General features: G+C 49.1%; 1 protein-coding gene across 8 annotated transcripts in view; it reads right to left on the bottom strand.

The window, feature by feature from the left end:
• The window catches only part of LOC133233808 (probable palmitoyltransferase ZDHHC11B), a 47,006-nt gene that overhangs the window by 7,489 nt on the left and 20,945 nt on the right, over positions 1–18,572 (bottom strand). For 4 of the 8 annotated variants that reach the window (XM_061393940.1, XM_061393945.1, XM_061393943.1 and 1 more), the window contains 5 exons: positions 14,524–14,617; positions 10,079–10,113; positions 5,403–5,493; positions 2,862–2,896; positions 2,348–2,444 (listed from right to left, as the gene is read on the bottom strand). In XM_061393940.1, the coding sequence (XP_061249924.1) occupies positions 2,348–2,444; positions 2,862–2,896; positions 5,403–5,493; positions 10,079–10,113; positions 14,524–14,617 (352 nt within the window). Of the gene's footprint in view, positions 1–2,347; positions 5,494–10,078; positions 10,114–14,523; positions 14,618–18,572 lie in introns of those variants that run through there. The other 4 variants (XM_061393944.1, XR_009731875.1, XR_009731876.1 and 1 more) reach the window with 4 other exon arrangements.

Raw genomic sequence — 18,572 nt, 5'->3', positions numbered from 1 at the left:
AACAGTGGAAAATTCTTCGAGATGGGAATACCAGACCACCTGACCTGCTTCCTGAGAAACCTGTATGCAGGTCAGGAAGCAACAGGTAAAACAGGACATGGAACAACAGACAGGCTCAGATTGGGAAAGGCGTTCGTCAAGGCTGTGTACCGTCACCTGCTTATTTAACTTCTATGCAGAGAACATCATGGGAAACGCTGGGCTGGAAGAAGCACAAGCTGGAATCAAGATTGCCAGGAGAAATACCAATAACCTCAGATATGCAGGGGACACCACCCTAATGGCAGAAATTGACGAGAAACTAAAGAGCCTCTTGATAAAGGTGAGAGAGGAGAGTGAAAAGCTGGCTTATAACTCAGCATTCAAAAAACTAAGATCATGGCACCTGGTTCCATCACTTCATGACAAATAAATGGGGAAACAATGGAAACAGTGACAGACTTTATTTTCTTGGGCTCCAAAATCACTGCAGATGATGACTGCAGCCATGAAATTAAAAGATGCTTGCTCCTTGGAAGAAAAGCATATTAAACCAACCTAGAAGGCATATTAAAAAGCAGAGACATTACTTTGCCAACAAAGGTCCCATATAGTCAAAGTTATGGTTTTTCCAGTAGTCATGTATGGATGTGAGGGTTGGACCATAAAGAAGGCTGAGCGCCAAAGAAGGACTGATGCTGAAGCTCCCATCCTTTGGCCACCTGATGTGAAGAGCTGACTCATTAGAAAAGACCCTGATGCTGGGAAAGATTGAAGGCAGGAGGAGAAGGGGACGCCAGAGGATGAGATGGTCGGGTGGCATCACTGACTCAATGGACATGTTGAGCAAGCTCCAGGAGATGTGAAGGACAGGGAAGCCTGGCGTGCTACATTCCATGGGGTCGCAAAGACTCAACTGAGCGACTGAACAACAGCAACACAGTCAAGAAGCTTAACTTAACTCCAAGCAAGATAAACTAAAAAAACTCTCAGTGAGATATATTACAGCCAATTTCTTAGAACTTAGAATTTTGAAAGCAGCAAGAGAGAGAGCTAATCACAAAGGAGAGCTCCTCAGTGTGATAAACAGTGACTCTTCATCAGATTCCATGCAGGCCAGAAGGCACTGGGGTGGCATGAGGTCATGAAGGGAAAAAAAAACTGCCAACCAAGAATTCCAAAGCCCCCAAAGCTATCTTTTGAGAATGATGGAGAAACTAAGACATTTTCAGGTAAACAAGGGCTGAGGGACTTCATTACAATAGACCTGCCACACAAGAAATGCTGAAAAGACACACAGTTTACTAGTCTCTCCACATTCTTCAGGTTAAAATGAAGAGATGCTGCTGCTGCTGCTGCTGCTGCTGCTAAGTGTCCGACTCTGTGCGACCCCATAGATGGCAGCCCACCAGGCTCCTCTGTCCCTGGGATTCTCCAGGCAAGAACACTGGAGTGGGTTGCCATTTCCTCCTCCAATGCATGAAAGTGAAAAGTGAAAGGGAAGTCGCTCAGTCGTGTCCAACTCTCAGCGACCCCATGGACTGCAGCCTACCAGGCTCCTCCGTCCCTGGGATTTTCCAGGCAAGAGTACTGGAGTGGGGTGCCATTGCCTTCTCCGTAAAGGTAACTACAAAAGTTAATTTATAAGCCAGTACTATTGTACTTTGATTCATAACACTTCCCCTTTTGTATATGATTTAAAGATAGATGCATAAAACTAATTATAAATCTTTGTTCATGGGCACACAGTATACAAATATATAATCTGTGACATTAACAACATAAAGGAGGAGAGATGGAAATGTATGAGAATAGAGTCTTGGAACACTATTGAATACTGAATTAAAATACTATTGAAACTGAATTAGTATTATTCAATAAAGTATAACTTTATTGTTATAAATTTAGAATGTTCATTGTAATCCTCAAGGTAACCATTAAGAAGATGACTAAAGGCCTTTAGAAAAGGAAGAAGGTAATCAATGGGTACCACATAAAAATTCAATTAAATATAGAAAGTCAGTTGTATTTATTCCTCGACTCCTAATGGAGGAATTGAGGAACAATATATATATAATAGCTGAGTAGCAGAAGTAAATCCTCATCTACTGGTTAATTACCTTAAACATGAATGAAGCAGGAAACAGTAGAAATCCCATGGGAACTGGGGAGCCAGACCCCTGCTTCACACCACACACACCAACCACAGATAGGAAAGGACCCAGCTCTCAAGACCAGCATGTTAAACTTTCGGTAGGAAGTATCGAAGACTCTCCTTTAGGTCTTTGGGTGCAAGATTTGTGAACACAGCCCCAAAGCACTATCTTTGAAATATTCCTAATTGTGACCCCCGGGCCCGCGGGCTCACCTGGGGTGGTGGGGAGCTCTCAGGGGTGACGGTGCTCACGGAGCTCAGGCTGGAGCACCTGGAGAGCGCGGGCAGGAACTCCTTCCGCTTGATTCTGCTGGACGGAGACAGACATGGGGCGGCGCCACGAGGGAGCCGGGGGGCGGGGCTGGGGGTGTCTGAGGGCTGCAGGGGAGAGTGTGTGTGTGCCCGTGTGCATGTGTGTGCGCACTCACGCGTGTGTGCTTGTCTGCGTGTGTGTGAACCGTCAGAAGGGCTGCCTACACTTCCACAGACAAAGGTCAAACGAGCGTGATGCCTGGTGTCCGTCCAGCTGAGGCGCCAGCCGTGAGCAGGGTGACCGTGAGGGGTCGTGCCTTCCAGGCTGGGGCAGAGCTGAGAGCCAGAGTCAGTGACTGAAATCCGCACAGGGGTTTCCTGCCCCAAATGCTCCGTCACAGATGCTCGCTCTCCTAGGAGACCTGCGCTGAGGCGCACCCCCAGCCCCCGTGGGGTAGAAAGGCTGGCAACTCACCGCACTGCGGACGTGCTTCGGCTGGCACTAGCTTCCTGCGGGCAGGGGGGGAGGAGCAGCTGGTCAGGAGGAGCCAAGCCCCACCCTGGATGTCGTGTCAGGGCTCCTGGGGGCCCCGGGTCCAGGGAGGGCGCTGGAGGACGGCGCCCGGCCCCACCCTCGAGCTCTGGCTGAGCTGCGTCCCCTCTCTTCCGTGGTTGAAGTCCTGTCCCTCGTGATGCAGCACGTGACCATCCTTGGAAACGGGGCCCCACGGAGGCTATTAACAGTGGAGCCAGGTCACCCGTGTGGGTCCCGGAGCACGAGGCCTCATGTCCTCTTGGGAGGACGAGCTCGGGATGAAGACCATGTGCCCAGGTGGCACTGAGGGCTCAGAGGTACCAGCCCTGGCAGTGCCCTGACCGCAGACTTCTAGCTCCAGGATGGGAGAAGAAAGTGAGCTGCCTGGCCAGCCTCTGCAGCCCCAGCAGAGAAACACACGCGTGCGCTCGCTTCTCCTTGGTCAGGGCGGGAGCGGGACAGCCCCAGCTCTCAAGGCGCCCACCTAACTCCTGGGCACGGGCCTGGCCTCCCCGCCTCTGGCTCAGACTTTGCATCTGTAGGTTGGAGCCTCATGGGCAGGTGTGTGGTGACGCCTCCTGTAGCTCTCATCTGCGCGTCCTCAGGGCCTGATTCTGGGCATCTTTTCAGGTGCTCATTTGCCACCCATAGATCGCTTTCGGTGAAGAGTTCGTTAAAATCTACAGTTTGAACTGTGGTGCTGGAGAAGACTCCTGAGAGTCCCTTGGACTGCAAGGAGATCAAACCAGTCAATCCTGAAGGAAATCAGTCCTGAATATTGATTGGAAGGACTGATGCTGAAGCTCCAATACTTTGGCTGCCTGATGTGAAGAACTGACTCATTGGAAAAGACTCTGATGCTGGGAGGGATTGGGGGCAGGAGGAGAAAGGGATGACGGAGAATGAGATGGTTGGATGGCATCACCGACTCGATGGACATGGGTCTGAGTGAACTCCGGAAGCTGGTGATGGACAGGGAGGCTTGGTGTGCTGTGGTTCATGGGATCACAAAGAGTTGGATACGACTGAGCGACTGACCTGAACTGAACTGAGGTTATTTCAGATCTTTGTTTTTATAAACAACGTTAGAGGGAACGTCTCTGTCATAGAGCTTTGTCTGTTTTTCTAAGATTGGGCTTTAAGTTAATGGTGGTAGACAGCCGATGCTCCCGCGTGCTGAGGGCTGTGCCAGTGGGTCGTCTCCTTTAATCATCACCCACACACTCGGAGGTTTGCGCGGGGTCCCCTGCCCAGGTAACTGCAGAACAGGGTCGGACCCGGGAAGCCTTCGAATCTATTTTAATTCTTGGGAGTGCAATTCCTGGGTCCAAAAGTTTTATCAGTGGGTTTACCCAAAGGAAGACCCTTTAAAAGTAAACCGGTGACCTAAGATGCCTCATGGTGACTGAACTTGCAATTTCAGAGTGCATCTCAAGGTCATCTCTCACACACAAAGGAGACGAGGGGTGATAACTTGCAGTCATTCACGATGGACGCATAGGTCTTTTTTCTCTTTCATAGGCAGCACTTTGTGTGCCATACCAAAGGAAACCTTACACAGGAAATCAACACAAGATCACACGCGATTTCTCCCAGAAGCAGTGAACGGGGAGAAACGAGTGTGTGTCTAAGTGCCGTCTGGACCTGAGAATGGACACAGAACCCTGCTTCACCCACACAAACACACGTCTCAAAAGTGAACACAGACCCACATGCAGGAGGTCAAACCCTCACCTTCACCCGGGCTGGGACTCGCGCACGACATCAGGCACAAGTGGTGAGTGTGGACCCCGTGTCCTAAGGGGAGGCTTTCGGCTTTTCATCACAAGGTAAGATGCTAGCTGTGAGCTTTCAAGGTGCCCCCTGAGGGAATGGGGGTCTTGTCTTTGCGTTCCCAAGCTGGGGCTGTTTTAAAATCATGCAAGGGAGTTTGTTGCCGTCCGGTCCTCGCTCTGCAGTGACCGCCGCATCCATACGATGGTTGTCCAACCCTAACCAGACCCAGGCCTCAGACGCGGTGCCCGCTGGACTAATGCAGCGTCTCCAGACGGCCACACCCAGGCCTGCGAGGACCGACAGGAACCGACCGGCCTCTGCCGCTGCAGGCTGACCCGGTGAGGACCCAGGACCAGCGCGTCCTCAGGGGCGGACCGTGTCCACGCCGCTGCCCCGGGAGGCCTCGGAGAGCCTGCGCTGCGTGCCCGCGGGCTGCTGAGCCCTCGAGGGGCAAACCCGCAGCAGACGGGCTGGGGCCACGCAGACACAGTGCGCTTGGCCCTACAGGCCTCTGTAGCACACGGTTTGCACCTGCTCTCTCGCACGCGTGCCCACCACTGTTCCCGGGCAAGGAGCACAGCCCGAAACACCGCAAACGCTTAAAGTGAGCACGTCGGACCAGCACCTCCTGTGCCGTGCAGTCCTCTGCAGGGTCCTGGGGGGCCGCGCCCCTGCCTCCTGCCCCGACCCCCGCACCAGGCTCACCTGCTGCAACAAGCAGCTGCTGGCATGGATGTTGAGGCTGGAGACCTGCCAGTGGTCCGGGGCTGCTGGCAAGAGCTGCATGGACTTCACGCTGGTGGGGACGCACAGGAGAGAGAAAGCACACGTGTCAGCAAACGGGGACTCTTGGGGGCCCAGAAAGTCTCTCTATCCTGGTTTTCCATTTTCCTGAGGACCTCACAGCTTGGGATGGGTCGCGGGATCCCCCTGCCCCAGAAAAGTCAGAAAGCAAGCAGCCCTGCTGATCCCCGGAGCCTCCGACATGGACGGAGAACCGGGGCCTCCTGTCTTAAGCCCCTGTTTTGTGGGAATTCGTCGCACTGAAGCTAAAATGCGCACGGGAGGGTCACGTTGAATTATCCACAGGTGGTCATCTGAGCCTTGAGGAATGGAGGGCCCGGGAAGGCTAGCTGAGAGAGATCGGAACATAAGAAGGACTGGGACTGCTGCGGCTGGCGGGAGCGAAGCAGGAGGGTGTGAGCCTGTCTCCCGGCGCTCCCGGGGGTCCTCCCCTGCGGGGCAGAGCAGACACCAGGCTCACCTGGCCGGGTTTCTGCTCCAAGGAAACCATGAGAAGATGCCTGCCGGTGTGTCTTCGCGTGTGAGACCGTAATCCTTGTTCATATTCTCATCCTACCCACTTAACATTTCAGAACAGACGAAACAGGCCAGAAGAAACTCTCTCAGAAACGGCACCGCCACCACCACAGGGACACTTTGTAACGTCCTCCGTAGAGGCTTTCCTCGGAAACGTGCCTGCGGAGCTCCCACACACCGCACGGGTGTGTGCTGGGCGTGTTCCTTCCTTTGGCAGGTGTCACTTGGCTTAGAAACTTCCTCTGACCGCTGTGAACTCGACCCCACTGGCTCTAACGCTCTGAGAGGGCCAGCCTCGGGAGTGGGGCTGGGAATGGCCGTCAGCAGTGCCAACTCGCTCAACGGGACCCAGGAGCTGCGTTACTCGGAGAACGCTCCCTGCCGCCAGAGACTACAGAGTTTACTTCCCGTCTCATCCAGAGGGCTTGTGACCTACTTGTATCACATTTTACCCATTGCTGACCCTTGATTAAATAGGGCCGGCTTCTCTTCCAGGAGAAGGAACACAAGCTGGATTGGAAATGAAAACAAATGTTCCCATAGATATGCACGTGGCCCCTGCTCAAGGGGGTGAGTGCACCCGTCAAAGTCTTGTTGTTTTCTTTTAACAGAAAGAACCTCACAATACATGAGGTAAAACAAGCTCCTAAGGAATCTTTCATAAAATAAAACATTGTGTGTGTATATGTGTATGCACAGAAAAGGTACTGGAAAGAAAGATGTAAAAAATACAAATCAATGTCCCAGCAACAGTTATTAGTGGGCGGGGAAATCTGTGTGTTTCTGCTTTTATACTGGGAATTTGTATTTCCAAATTTTGTATAATAAATACGCGTTGATTCTAAAAAAAAAAAAAAAAAGTTTAAGGCAAAAGTCTATCATCCTGGTTCCAGTTAAGTTACTGTCTTTCTTACCAGAAAAGGAAAAAATAGAAAATGTTCTTAGATTTTACTTAAAGGATCATGGTTAAATGATATTTTGAAGTGAAATTCAAAATGATGTGGATTTACATGTTAGTATTGCCAATCAGATTTCTAAGGAAGAAAACCTGGAAGAAAAGTTATTGGGTTGTTTGAAAGAGAACAGGCCTTGCACGGTGAACTGCATTTCCTGGCCAACTGTTAACTAAGCAAGAACCTCAGGAACGCTCAGCCTTTGGGACACTGCCGAGTGCTGTCTTTCTCTAAGCTCCCCACTCCTGGGGTTCTGTGGGCCCTCTCTGCCCCTCTGAATGCAGGACAGGGACGCAATGACCCCAGGGCCACAGCCCCAGTGCCCCACCCCCGGCTCCAGGCGCCCTTCCTGAAGTCACTCCAGGCCCCTTCCCCGCCCCCAAAGGAGACGACTCTGTGCCCCCACCTGGGGCAGCGACGCTGGGAGGAGGCTAGTCCCCCGTGAGTGAAGGTGTATTCAGCACAACGCCAACCTCAAATGCAAGTGACTTGGAACTGGACAAAATCACTTGAAAGTTTACACGGAAAAACAAATGTGCAAGAATTGTCAAAAAATTTGAAAAATGAAAAAGGCTTGGGAGGAATTTGTCTACTAGGGAGTAAAGAGAGGCTGCAGAAGAAAGAGATATCAGAGGCAGAAGCAAGCGGGTCCAGACACGGAGGGTCAGTGGGCCATCTATGCCATGGGGATCACTGAGCTTGTCCCCTCTCTCGTTGTATCCAAAAGCTAAGATGGCCTGAGGATCAAAGTGCAAAGGAAGCAAGTAAAACTGCGAGAATATTACAAAGATTGGAGGAATGTTTGGAAAACTCAGGAGCAAAGAAAGTTTTTTAAAGACAAAATAAAAATTTGACACATTTGGCTTCAGAAAAATTTGTGACCTCTACATTGCAAAAGACACAATAAACTTTTTAAAACGACAGATTGGATGAAATATATTTGAGACACAAAGAACAAAGAATTAATCAGTATTTTCAATAGTCAAAGAGCTCTTAAAATGGATAATATGCAAATACTCCAGTATAAAAATGGGAAAAATATATGAAAACCTAATGCAATGCACACAAGAGAGACTGTCGAACAGTCAAGGCAGACGGAATGATGTACGTTCCCACTGGTGTCAAGAGGAATGCACATAGAAACAATTGTTTTACTTGGATAAAACCAAATATACTGTTCTTATGCTGCAGAGTCTGGGGAAACTGGTGGAAGCCTGAGTCCCTCTGGCTTTGGGGAACGTCACCGTGAAGACTTATGAAGGTGTAGTACAGGCAGCCCTTTGCCTGTGGACGTCCGCCAGCAGTGCCCGACAACAGGGCCCCTCAGGGGCTCCGCGGTGAAGCGTCCAGCTGCACTGCACGGGACGCGGGCTCGGTCCCTGCGTCAGGAAGATCCCCTGGAGAAGGCCATGGCCACCCACTCCAGGCTTCTTGCCTGGAGAATTCCATGGACAGAGGAGCCTGGCGGGCTACGGACCACAGGATAGCAAAGAGTCGGACACGACGGAGGCGACTCAGCACACGCGTGCAGCTGACAATGTGGGCACAGAGACACTCCCAGAGAGCTGTCAGAAAAAACCACTGGGAGGCCAGAGCCTCCCGGTCTGTCAGGGCATGGTTCGCCCGTGGAGGACGACAATGCTGCCGATGAGAGGCGGTCGCGTCTGCCCGCAGGGTCACAGGAGCTGCCCTGACGTATGGCTGGGGTGTGAACGAGGGCGCAGCAGACGGACAGGTGCTGTGTCATCTAACCCTGTGAGTTTCATGCGTGGATGGAGCGCGCTGAGAGCTGCTCGGGCGTCGCCCTTGAGGTTCTGCTGGGAGTGCCGCTGTCTCTACACTGGTTCACGAGCCCATGTCACGACATATAATGAAGAAGCAGTGAGGAGCTAATCCCAGCCAACTCTCACACTTTAAATGGGCAACCAGCCCGGCCTCCTGGCGTGGAGTAAATGGGCAACCAGCCCGGCCTCCTGGCGTGGAGTTGGCGCGGGGGGGGTTCCGGCGATACCACAGATGACCAAGCCAAAGGGGGTTGCTCTCAACACTTGAAATCGGAGGCATTTGCCCTGCTGGATTTCAGACAGGCTTAGGGCTGGTGGCCTTTGCTTCCTTCTGAGTTCTTCCTTCTTGAATGGGTGTGTCTAGCCTGTGATGGTCCCCTCAGTGCATTTTGGAAGCAAATGGCTTGTCTGGTTTCACAGGTTCACAGATGGAGAGGACTTTGGTCCAGGATGAATCCTGCCCGGAGTCTCAGCCATCACAGATCTGCACAACTTAGGTGACAGGCTTTGGGACTTAGAGCTGATGCTCGAATTCAGGGAAGTTGTGATGCAATGAATTATTCTGTGTGACAGAAGAGAGTGGGCTTTCGGGGGCCAGAGGGCAGACAATGTGGACCAAATTGTGTCTCTTCAAAAACGGTGAGTGGTTGACCCTTGAACAACACGAGTTTGGACTGTGCTGGTTAACACATGTGTGTGTGTGTTTCAGTATACCATTGGCCCTCTGGATTCATGGGTCTCATATCCAAGGATCACCAAAGCTTGGACTGAAATGTCTGTGTTTGGTTGAGCCCTTGGATCCAGAACGCATGGACGTGGATGGCTAACTATGGGACTTGAGCATCGGTGGATTTTGTTAAATGCAAGGACTCCTGGAGCCAACGTCCCACAAGTACCAAGGATGACTGCATTGGAGCCCTAAAATGTTAGCGTTAACTGATCAACTGACTCAGAATGAGCCGCCCTGACTTTCAGGAGCTTCAGTTCAGTTCAGTCGCTCAGTCGTGTCCGACTCTTTTGACCCCATGAATCGCAGCACGTCAGGCCTCCCTGTCCATCACCAACTCCCAGAGTTCACTCAGACTCACGTCCATCGAGCAGAAACCAAATGTTATTGGGGACCGTACAGAAGACCCTCAGACGCAACACTGCCCATGTTCTCCGGGTGGCACAGAAGATAGATGAGCACTGTCTTACTTTCGTGTATTCGTCCGGATGTTAGTTGTAAAGCAGGCTAAGAATTATTGTACTTTTTGCAAAATAAGTAAAACTGAGATATGAGTAATTGTTAGTAATGTTAAGCGATCTATTTGATCTAACTTACCTCTGCACAGATGAACTCAAGTTGGCAACTGATTTCTGTGAGAATAAATAAAAATCAGTAACATTGCACAAGAGATATTGTCGATGTTGAGGTTATTTTTTTGGAAACTTCGCATCTGTTAGTGGACTCACCTGATGCTGCTGCGGGGATGTCTGAGGCCTAGGGAAGGCTCTCACTGAGGGGACAGCTTCTGTCCTCCCCAGCCATGCTGCACACCCAGGGTGGCTTCATTTCTCCTTAGTGAGCGTGAATATATTTAAATTTTAAGAAAACCGCCAAACGGCTTTCCCAAGTGGTGCTGCTGTAAGTCCTCGTCTTACTTTTAATGCGTCAGACACCCAGCTCCTCTAGGGGTTCTCCATCACCTGGTATTGTTGCCTCTTCGGTGTTAGCCGTTCCGATTCAGGTGTGCATGAGTGCGTGCGCGCTCAGTCATGTCTGACTCTGCGACCCCATGGACTGTGGCCCTCCAGGCTCCTCTGTTCGTGGAATTTTCCAGGCAAGAATACTGGAGTGGGTGCCATGCCCTCCTCCAGGGACCATTCTTGACACAGAGATCGAACCTGCGTCTCCTGCCCTGGCAGGCAGGCTCTTCACCACTGTGTCGCCTGGAAGCCCTGACTTCGTGCGGTGGCGTCTTACTGTGGCTTTGACTTGCATTCCCCTGATGTCTAACGGTGTTGGCCATCTTTCCATGTGCTTAATTGCCACCCATATACATATAGACACACATATATACGCTGCTGCTGAGTCGCTGCAGTCGCGTCCGACGCTGTGCGACCCCGGAGACGGCAGCCCACCAGGCTCCCCCGTCCCTGGGATTCTCCAGGCAAGAACACTGGAGTGGGTTGCCATTTCCTCCTCCAATGCATGAAAGTGAAAAGTGAAAGTGAAGTCGCTCAGTCGTGTCTGACTCTTAGCGACCCCATGGACTGCGGCCCACCAGGCTCTCGTCCATGGGATTTTCCAGGCAAGAGTGCTGGAGTGGGTGCCGTTGCCTTCTCCTTATATATATATATAAGGAGAAACTTTGCACCGAAATATATATATATATACACATATTTTGGTGCAAACTTTGTTCAAATCTTTTCGTATTTAAAAAAACCTGGGTCATTTTTCTTATAATTGAGTTTTGAAAATTCTTTATATATTCTGGATACAAGTAGACGATTTGGAAATATTCCAGCCAAAGTATTTTTATTTTTGAAATGGTGACTTCCAAAGGGCAAATATTTTTCACGTTTATGAAGTCCAATTTTTTCATATTTTTATTTAATAGTGCTTTTGGTGTCATATTAAAGAAAAGTTTGCCTAACGCAAGATCACAAGATTTTATTCTGTTTTCTTCCCAAAGTATTACGGGTTTACCCTTAAAATTTAGCTCTGAGATTGATTTCGAGTTACTTTTGTACCTGCTGTGAAACAGCACGTGAGGTTCATTTTTTTTCCTTGTGGGTATCTGATTGTTCCAGTACCATTTATTGAAAATACATTGCTCCCCATTGAATTGCCTTGGCATCTTGGTTTAAAATCCAATGATCAGAAATGTAAATGTTTTGTTTCTGGAGCTTTGACTCTGTTTGTCTGTCTGTATGTCTGTCCTTAACACTGGCTCCATACAGTAGCTTCGTAGTAAATTTTGAAATCAGATTATGGAAGCTTTCCAATTTGTTTCTTCTTTTTCTAAATTATTTTGGTCATTCGTAAGGGTTCTGAATTTCCACATACAGCTTGATACTTCCTTAAAGAGAAAAGCTTGCTGTGAATTCAGTGGGGATCATGTAAGTTTGTAGATCAGTGTGGAGAGATCTCCTGTCATGACGATACTGAGTACCCAATCCCTAAATATCGTAAGTCTTTCCATCTGTCTGGGTTGTGTTTCATTTCTCTCAACAGCAGCTGTAGCTTCACACGTACAGCTTTTGTATTTGTTGCTTTGTTGTTTTTTGACGCTGCTGTGAAAGGAGTAGTTTCCTCAGTACTATTTCCAGACTTTGCGAGTAGACAGGAGTATAATTCAGTGTTTTAATATTGATTTTGTATCCTACCACCTTGCTAAGTTATCCTATTATTCCTGTTAGCTTTTCTGCAGGTTTGTTAGGATCACGTTACCTGCAAATAAACACACTCGCACTTTCAGATAGACGTGCGTGTGACTCCTGCTTCTAGCTTTACTGTACTGGCTGGAGGTTTTTAGTAAAATGTCAGACAGACGTTTGGAGGGCACATTTTTGTCTTGGTCCAAGTCTTAAGGACACCGCTTCAGCATGTTAAGTATGAGTTAGTGGTGGGTTTCTTCAGATTCTTTATCAGGTTTAGGGGGCTCCACCCTTAGGCTGTGAAATTGTTTTATCATATCTAGAGGTGCTGTTAGCAAATGCTCTTTCTGACTGGGTGTGCTCATGTTTATTGTACTTTATTTTATTAATCGGAGAAGGCAATGGCACCCCCACTCCAGTACTTTTGCCTAGAAAATCCCATGGACGGAGGAGCCTGGAAGGCTGCAGTCCATGGGGTCGCTGAGGGTCGGACATGACTGAGCGACTTCACTTTCCCTTTTCACTTTCATGCACTGGAGAAGGAACTGGCAACCCACTCCAGTGTTCTTGCGTGGAGAATCCCAGGGATGGGGGAGCCCGGTGGGCTGCCGTCTATGGGGTCGCACAGAGTTGGACACGACTGGAGTGACGCTCATTACACTAATACATTTTCAGATGTTGAGCCGACCTTGCATTTCTGGAATAGCCCTCCCTCAGTCACAGCGTATGCACCTCTTGTGTGTGTTTGTATATGCCTGTGTCTGGTCAGTGATATTTGCCTCTATATTCACGGGTGACATCAGCTTATAAGGTTCTTTTTTGGCGACAGGATCTGGCTTTGGTATTATGTACTCATATATGTACAGAGGATGAGATAGTTGGATGGCATTGCTGACTCGATGGACATGAGTTTGAGCAAGCTCCGGGAGTTGGTGATGGACAGGGAAGCCTGGCGTGCTGCAGTCCATGGGGTCTCAGAGTCGGACACGACTGAGTGACTGAACTGAACTGATTATGTACCCACCTCGTAGGATGAACTGGGTGGTATTTCTTCCTCTTCCATTTTCTGAAAGTTTGCGCATGATTGATTTGGGTTTTTTTTTCCCTTAAAACATCAGGTAGAATGCACCAATGAAGCCATTAGGGCCTAGGATTTTCTTTGTGGAGAATTTAAAATTACTAGTTCAAAGTTTTTACTTGTTATATGTCCATTTGAATTTTCTATTTCTTCTTGAATCGTTTAGTAATTTGTATCAATTAAGTAGAATGGTAAATCCCTTTCTTAAGTAACAAAGCATGTTTCAACCTTGGAACACTTATAATTAAGCATAGTAAAGTCTAAGAGACCCAAACCCATGACATTACTATTTTCGCATTAGCAAGTCATCGGCACGTTGGTGATTTGGATTTCATGTTCCTGAATACCAGAGCTGATATGTCCTGTGCAGGAGAGACGAAGCTTTCAGCTCTTAGAGTCTTAGAGATCGCCTTGCTCTCTCCTGTTTCCCACCAAATAAATGTAACAAAGCTGCATCCAGGGGACCCTTTGCTGAGATTTAACACAACGGTCAGTGACAAGCGTCCGTCAGGGTGCTGGCTGCACGGTCAGGGCTGGCAGCAGGTGTCCAGTGGCACTGTCCTGGGCACGTTAGAACCTGGGGTCACCCTGGCTTCCACAACAGCAAAGCATAACCCCTGATCGCCTGCTCCCACCTTGGAGTGGATATCACATGTAGCGGTTGAGTCTGGGATAGGGACAGGATTATAGGTTCCCATAAATGTGCTTCCAAACCTCGAGTGGAAGCTGCTGGTACAAGTGTAAACAAGAAAAACATCACTGCTGCCGAAGGTGGGTACTGACCCCCTTCCTAGTTCTACCTTATTACAAGAAGCCCCCTCTCTGATGCCCTGCAGGGGTCGTGAGAGGAATCTCCGCTGCAGAGAAAGTGAAGTCACCAGTTGCCTGCAGGAATCAGTACAATTGCAAACCTGCTCACATTAACCCACCAGAGAGCCCGGGGCACCTGACCTCTGGGGGCCCCGCTGGCTCCATCCTGGGATGGCGGAGATGATGGAGCATGTGCACACGCCACACCCTCACACGTCACCCTCACACCACACAGACACACAGGATACACACACACATCACATCGCACACACACACCACTCACACACACTCACACTCACACAAGTACTCGCCCACGGTTCAGCTGAGTCTGTCCCTCACTTCCTCTTCTGTCCCCACCTCCTCATTCCCCTGTGAGCGGCACTCCCCAGGCACCACATGAGGGCTGCAGTTCACACAAGCGGTTCCAAACACGGCTCTGCCCTGGTTCTTGGAGGGCCTTGGGCCCAGCCCTGGTTCTAGCCCGGTGGGGCAGCTCATGCTGGGGGCTGGGGGCTCACCTTCAGCGATGTCGGGGTGTCCTCTGGCTGTATGGTGGCGGTGGAGCACAGACTCGGGTGCCGGGAAGAGGGCAGGAGCTCCTTGGGCGTCTCTCTGTGAGGACGGGGGTGGGGGGTGGTCAGCAGGGGCGCCTGGCTGCGGGTGGGGTGCTGCACACGGCCCCCTCCCCCGCAGGGCTCCGAGCAGCTGCCTGGGCTTGTCCCCCGCCCTGAGCACCCCGACCCCTGTGCGTGCCAGTCTGGCAGCAGTGGGGCAGGGGCCTGCAGAAACGCACAAGGGCACAGAGCTGGGCCCGCAGCCATGGCATGGCCCCTCCCCGCGGAGGCCCCAGGAGATGGACCCTCAGGGGGCGGCGTCATCACACGAACAAGAGGGGGGCTCGGCCCTGCACTACCGACCTGACGGCGGAGCATAAGGGCAGCTCTGGCCGGTCAGAGTTCCAGGCCCACCATCCATGGGGACGCGGCCCTGGGAGTCTTGACCGTCCGTGCACAGCCCAATGTGCTGGCTGGCATGTGAGCTGCTGGGACTGTGTCCGCTTTGTCACTTGGTCTATGTAGCAGTGGGGATGGGCGCAGGCCACACCTGCAAGATTGGACAGTGCACGCCTGCCTGTCTGTGGTCATCCCCACTCACGTTTTCATCCTGGCCGGTCAGTCCCAATAATCCAATCCAGTTACAGTCCCACAGCAGCAAAGAGTCCAAAAGGAAAACTCCCCATAAATCGGTCTGATCACTGCTGCTAGAGATACACTCTGTAAAGTCCTGCAAGGTGCTTCCACTAAGCACCCGTGAGACACGGCAGTGCCCAGGATTCAAGCATATTCCCAGGTCTCTAGAAGCCCAGATGCCTGACCTGCTCCAGCAGCACCCCCCAGGCTGTGTCTCCTGCTCACTGTTCGTTTCCAAGGCCAAGCATTTAGCATCACACTAACCAAGTCTGTGCCCCAACACTGAAGCCAAAGAAGCTGAAGTTGACCGGTTCTATGATGACCTACAAGACCTTCTAGAACTAACACTTTAAAAAAGACATCCTTTTCTTCACAAGGGATTGGAATGCCAAGTAGGAAGTCAAGAGATACCTGGACTAACAGGAAAGTTTGGCTTTGGAGTACAGAATGAAGCAGGGCAAAGGCTAACAGAGTTCTGTAAAGAGAACGCACAGGTCAGAGCAAACACCCGCTTCCAACAACACAAGAGCGACCTCTACATGGGGACACCACCAGACGGTCAACGCCAAAATCAGATCGACTGTATTCTTCACAGCTGAAGATGCAGAAGCTCTATATAGTCCACAAAAACATGAGCTAGAGCTGACTCTGCCTCATATCATCAGCTCCTTATTGTAAAATTCAGACTTAAATTGAAGAAAGTAGGGAAAATCACTAGGCTATTCAGGTATGACCTAAATCAAATCTCTTGTGATTATACAGTGGAGGTGCTTAATAGATTCAAGGGATTAAATCTGATAGAGTGCCTGAAGAACTATGGACAGAGGTTAATATCATTGTACAGGTGGCAGTGACCAAAACCATCCCCAAAAAAGAAATGCAAGAAGGCAAAGTGGTTGTCTGAGGAGACTTTACAAATAGCTGAGCAAAGAAGAGAAGCAAAAAGCAAGGGAGAAAGGGAAAGATATACCCAACTGAATGCAGAGTTCCAGAAAATAGCAAGGAGAGATAAGAAGGCCTTCTTCTATGAACAATGCAAAGAAATAGAGGAAATCAATAGAATGGGAAAGACTAGAGATCTCTTAAAGAAAATTGGAGATATCAAGGGAATGAAAAGGACAGAAATGGTAAGGACCTAATAGAGGCAGAAGAGATTAAGAAGAAGTGGCAAGAATACACAGAACTATATAAAAAATGTCTTCCTGACCCGGATAACCACGATGGTGTGGTCACTCACCTAGAGCCAGACATTATGGAGTGTGAAATGAAGTGGGCCTTAGGAAGCATTACTATGAACAAAGCTAGTGGAGGTGATGGAATTCCAGCTGAACTATTTAAAATCCTAAAAGATGGTGCTGTTAAAGTTAGCATGTCAATACATCAGCAAATTTGGAAAATTCAGCAGGGCCCACAGGACTCAAAAAGGTCAGTTTTCATTCCAGTCCTAAAGAAGGGCAACAACATTCAAACTATAGGACAATTGTACTCATTTCACATATTAGTAAGGTTATGCTCAGAATCCTTCAAGCTAGGCTTCAGCAGTACGTGAACTGAGAACTTCCAGATGTATAAGCTGGATTTAGAAAAGGCAGAGGAACTAGAGATCAAATTGCCAACACTCACTGGATCATAGAGAAAGCAAGGGAATTCCAGAAAAGCATCTACTTCTGCTTCACTGACTACGTAAAGCCTTTGACTGTGTGGATCACGACAAACTGTGGAAAATTCTTCAGGAGATTGGGAATACCAGACCACCTTGCCTGTCTCCTGAGAAACCTGTATGAGAGTCAAGAAGCAGCAGTTAAAGCTGGGCATGGAACAGCTGAGTGGTTCCAAATTGGGAAAGGAGTACATCAAGGCTGTATATTCTCACTCTGTTTAACTTAGATATGCAGACAATACCACTCTAATGGCAGAACGAAGAGGAATTAAAGAACCTCTTGATGAGGGTGAAAGGGGACAGTGAAAAGGAGGGCTTAGTTCAAAAAACTAAGACCATGGCATCAGGACCCATCGCTTCATGGCAGATAGAAGGGGAAGAAGTAGAAAGGATGACAGACTATTTCCTTGGGCTCCAAGATCACTGTGGACAGTGAGTCGGCCATGGAATTAAAAGGCGCTTGCTCCTTGGAAGGAAAGCTGTGACAAACCCAGACAGCACATTGAAAAGCAGAGACATCACTCAGAGACCATCGCTCAGAGACCATCGCTGACAAAGGTCTGTGTAGTCAAAGCTCTGGTTTTTGCAGTAGTCATGTACTGTGAGAGTTGGATCATATAGACGGCTGAGTGCTGAAAAAATGATGCTTTTGAATTGTAGTGTTGGAGAAGACTCTTGAGAGTCCCTTGGGCTGCAAGGAGATCAAATCAGTCCATCCTTAAGGAAATCATCTCTGAATATTCATTGGAAGGATAAATGCTGAAGCAAAATATTCAATATTTTGGCCACTTGATGCAAAAGAAGAAGAGGGCAGCAGAGGATGAGATGGTTGGATAGCATCACCGACTCAATGGACATGAATTTGAGCAAACTCCAGGAGATAGTGAAGGACAGAGAAGCCTGGCGTGCTGCAGTCCGTGGGGTCACAAAGAGTCGGACACGACTGACTGAACAACAACGAGTCCGTCGCTAGGCTGACTGCAGATGAGCCCAGGAAGATTTCCGAAGCAAAAGGGACGCATGTTCTCTTGCTCACTGGGTCTGGACGGTGGGAAACTTGCACACTTCCCACACAATCAACCTTTCAGTAAAGGAATGCAAGATTAGACTGAAAATGAAGAATAGTATTCCAAAAATGAGGAATGCAGTACATTCCAAAGATGCAATAACTTATATTCGTAAAAAGCCATATATTCACAATATATGAAGTTTTTAAGGCTTCTAAAGAGTTCTACAATATGATTATAACTTTATAAGACATGATGTATGCTAATACACACAAAACATTTTTAAAGGAAGACTCGAAAAACACTAATCGAAGTGCCAGCAGTGGCGCCCGGGGGGAAGAAGGGATGTTCGTTTTCACACTGGGAAGTTCTGCAGTTTCCAAATTTTGTGTAATGAGTATACATTGATTAGGCAATTTGAAGAAAAAAAAAGAGGCTTTTGTCTTGTTTACTTTTAGAGCTAAGTTTCCAGACTGATTCCAGTTAGTTTCTCACCAAAGGATAAAGGAAAAACTATTCTTAGATTTTATGTAAAGGACTCTATAGCTGGGTGATTCTTGAAGTTGGAATTCAAGCTGACTAAGATTTTCACTAAGTGCCAGTAAGTTCCTAATATGTTTGAAAGGGACTGACCTTTCACACTAAGCTATACTCCCTGATCATTAAGCAGAAATCTGCAGCAATTGTCAGCTTTGGGGAAATGGACTCCC

Source organism: Bos javanicus, chromosome 20 (assembly GCF_032452875.1).
Source record: "Bos javanicus breed banteng chromosome 20, ARS-OSU_banteng_1.0, whole genome shotgun sequence".
In the NCBI taxonomy this organism is placed as follows: domain Eukaryota; kingdom Metazoa; phylum Chordata; class Mammalia; order Artiodactyla; family Bovidae; genus Bos; species Bos javanicus.
The sequence above is the reverse complement of the archived record's forward strand: the minus strand, read 5'-3'. Positions and strand labels throughout refer to the sequence as shown.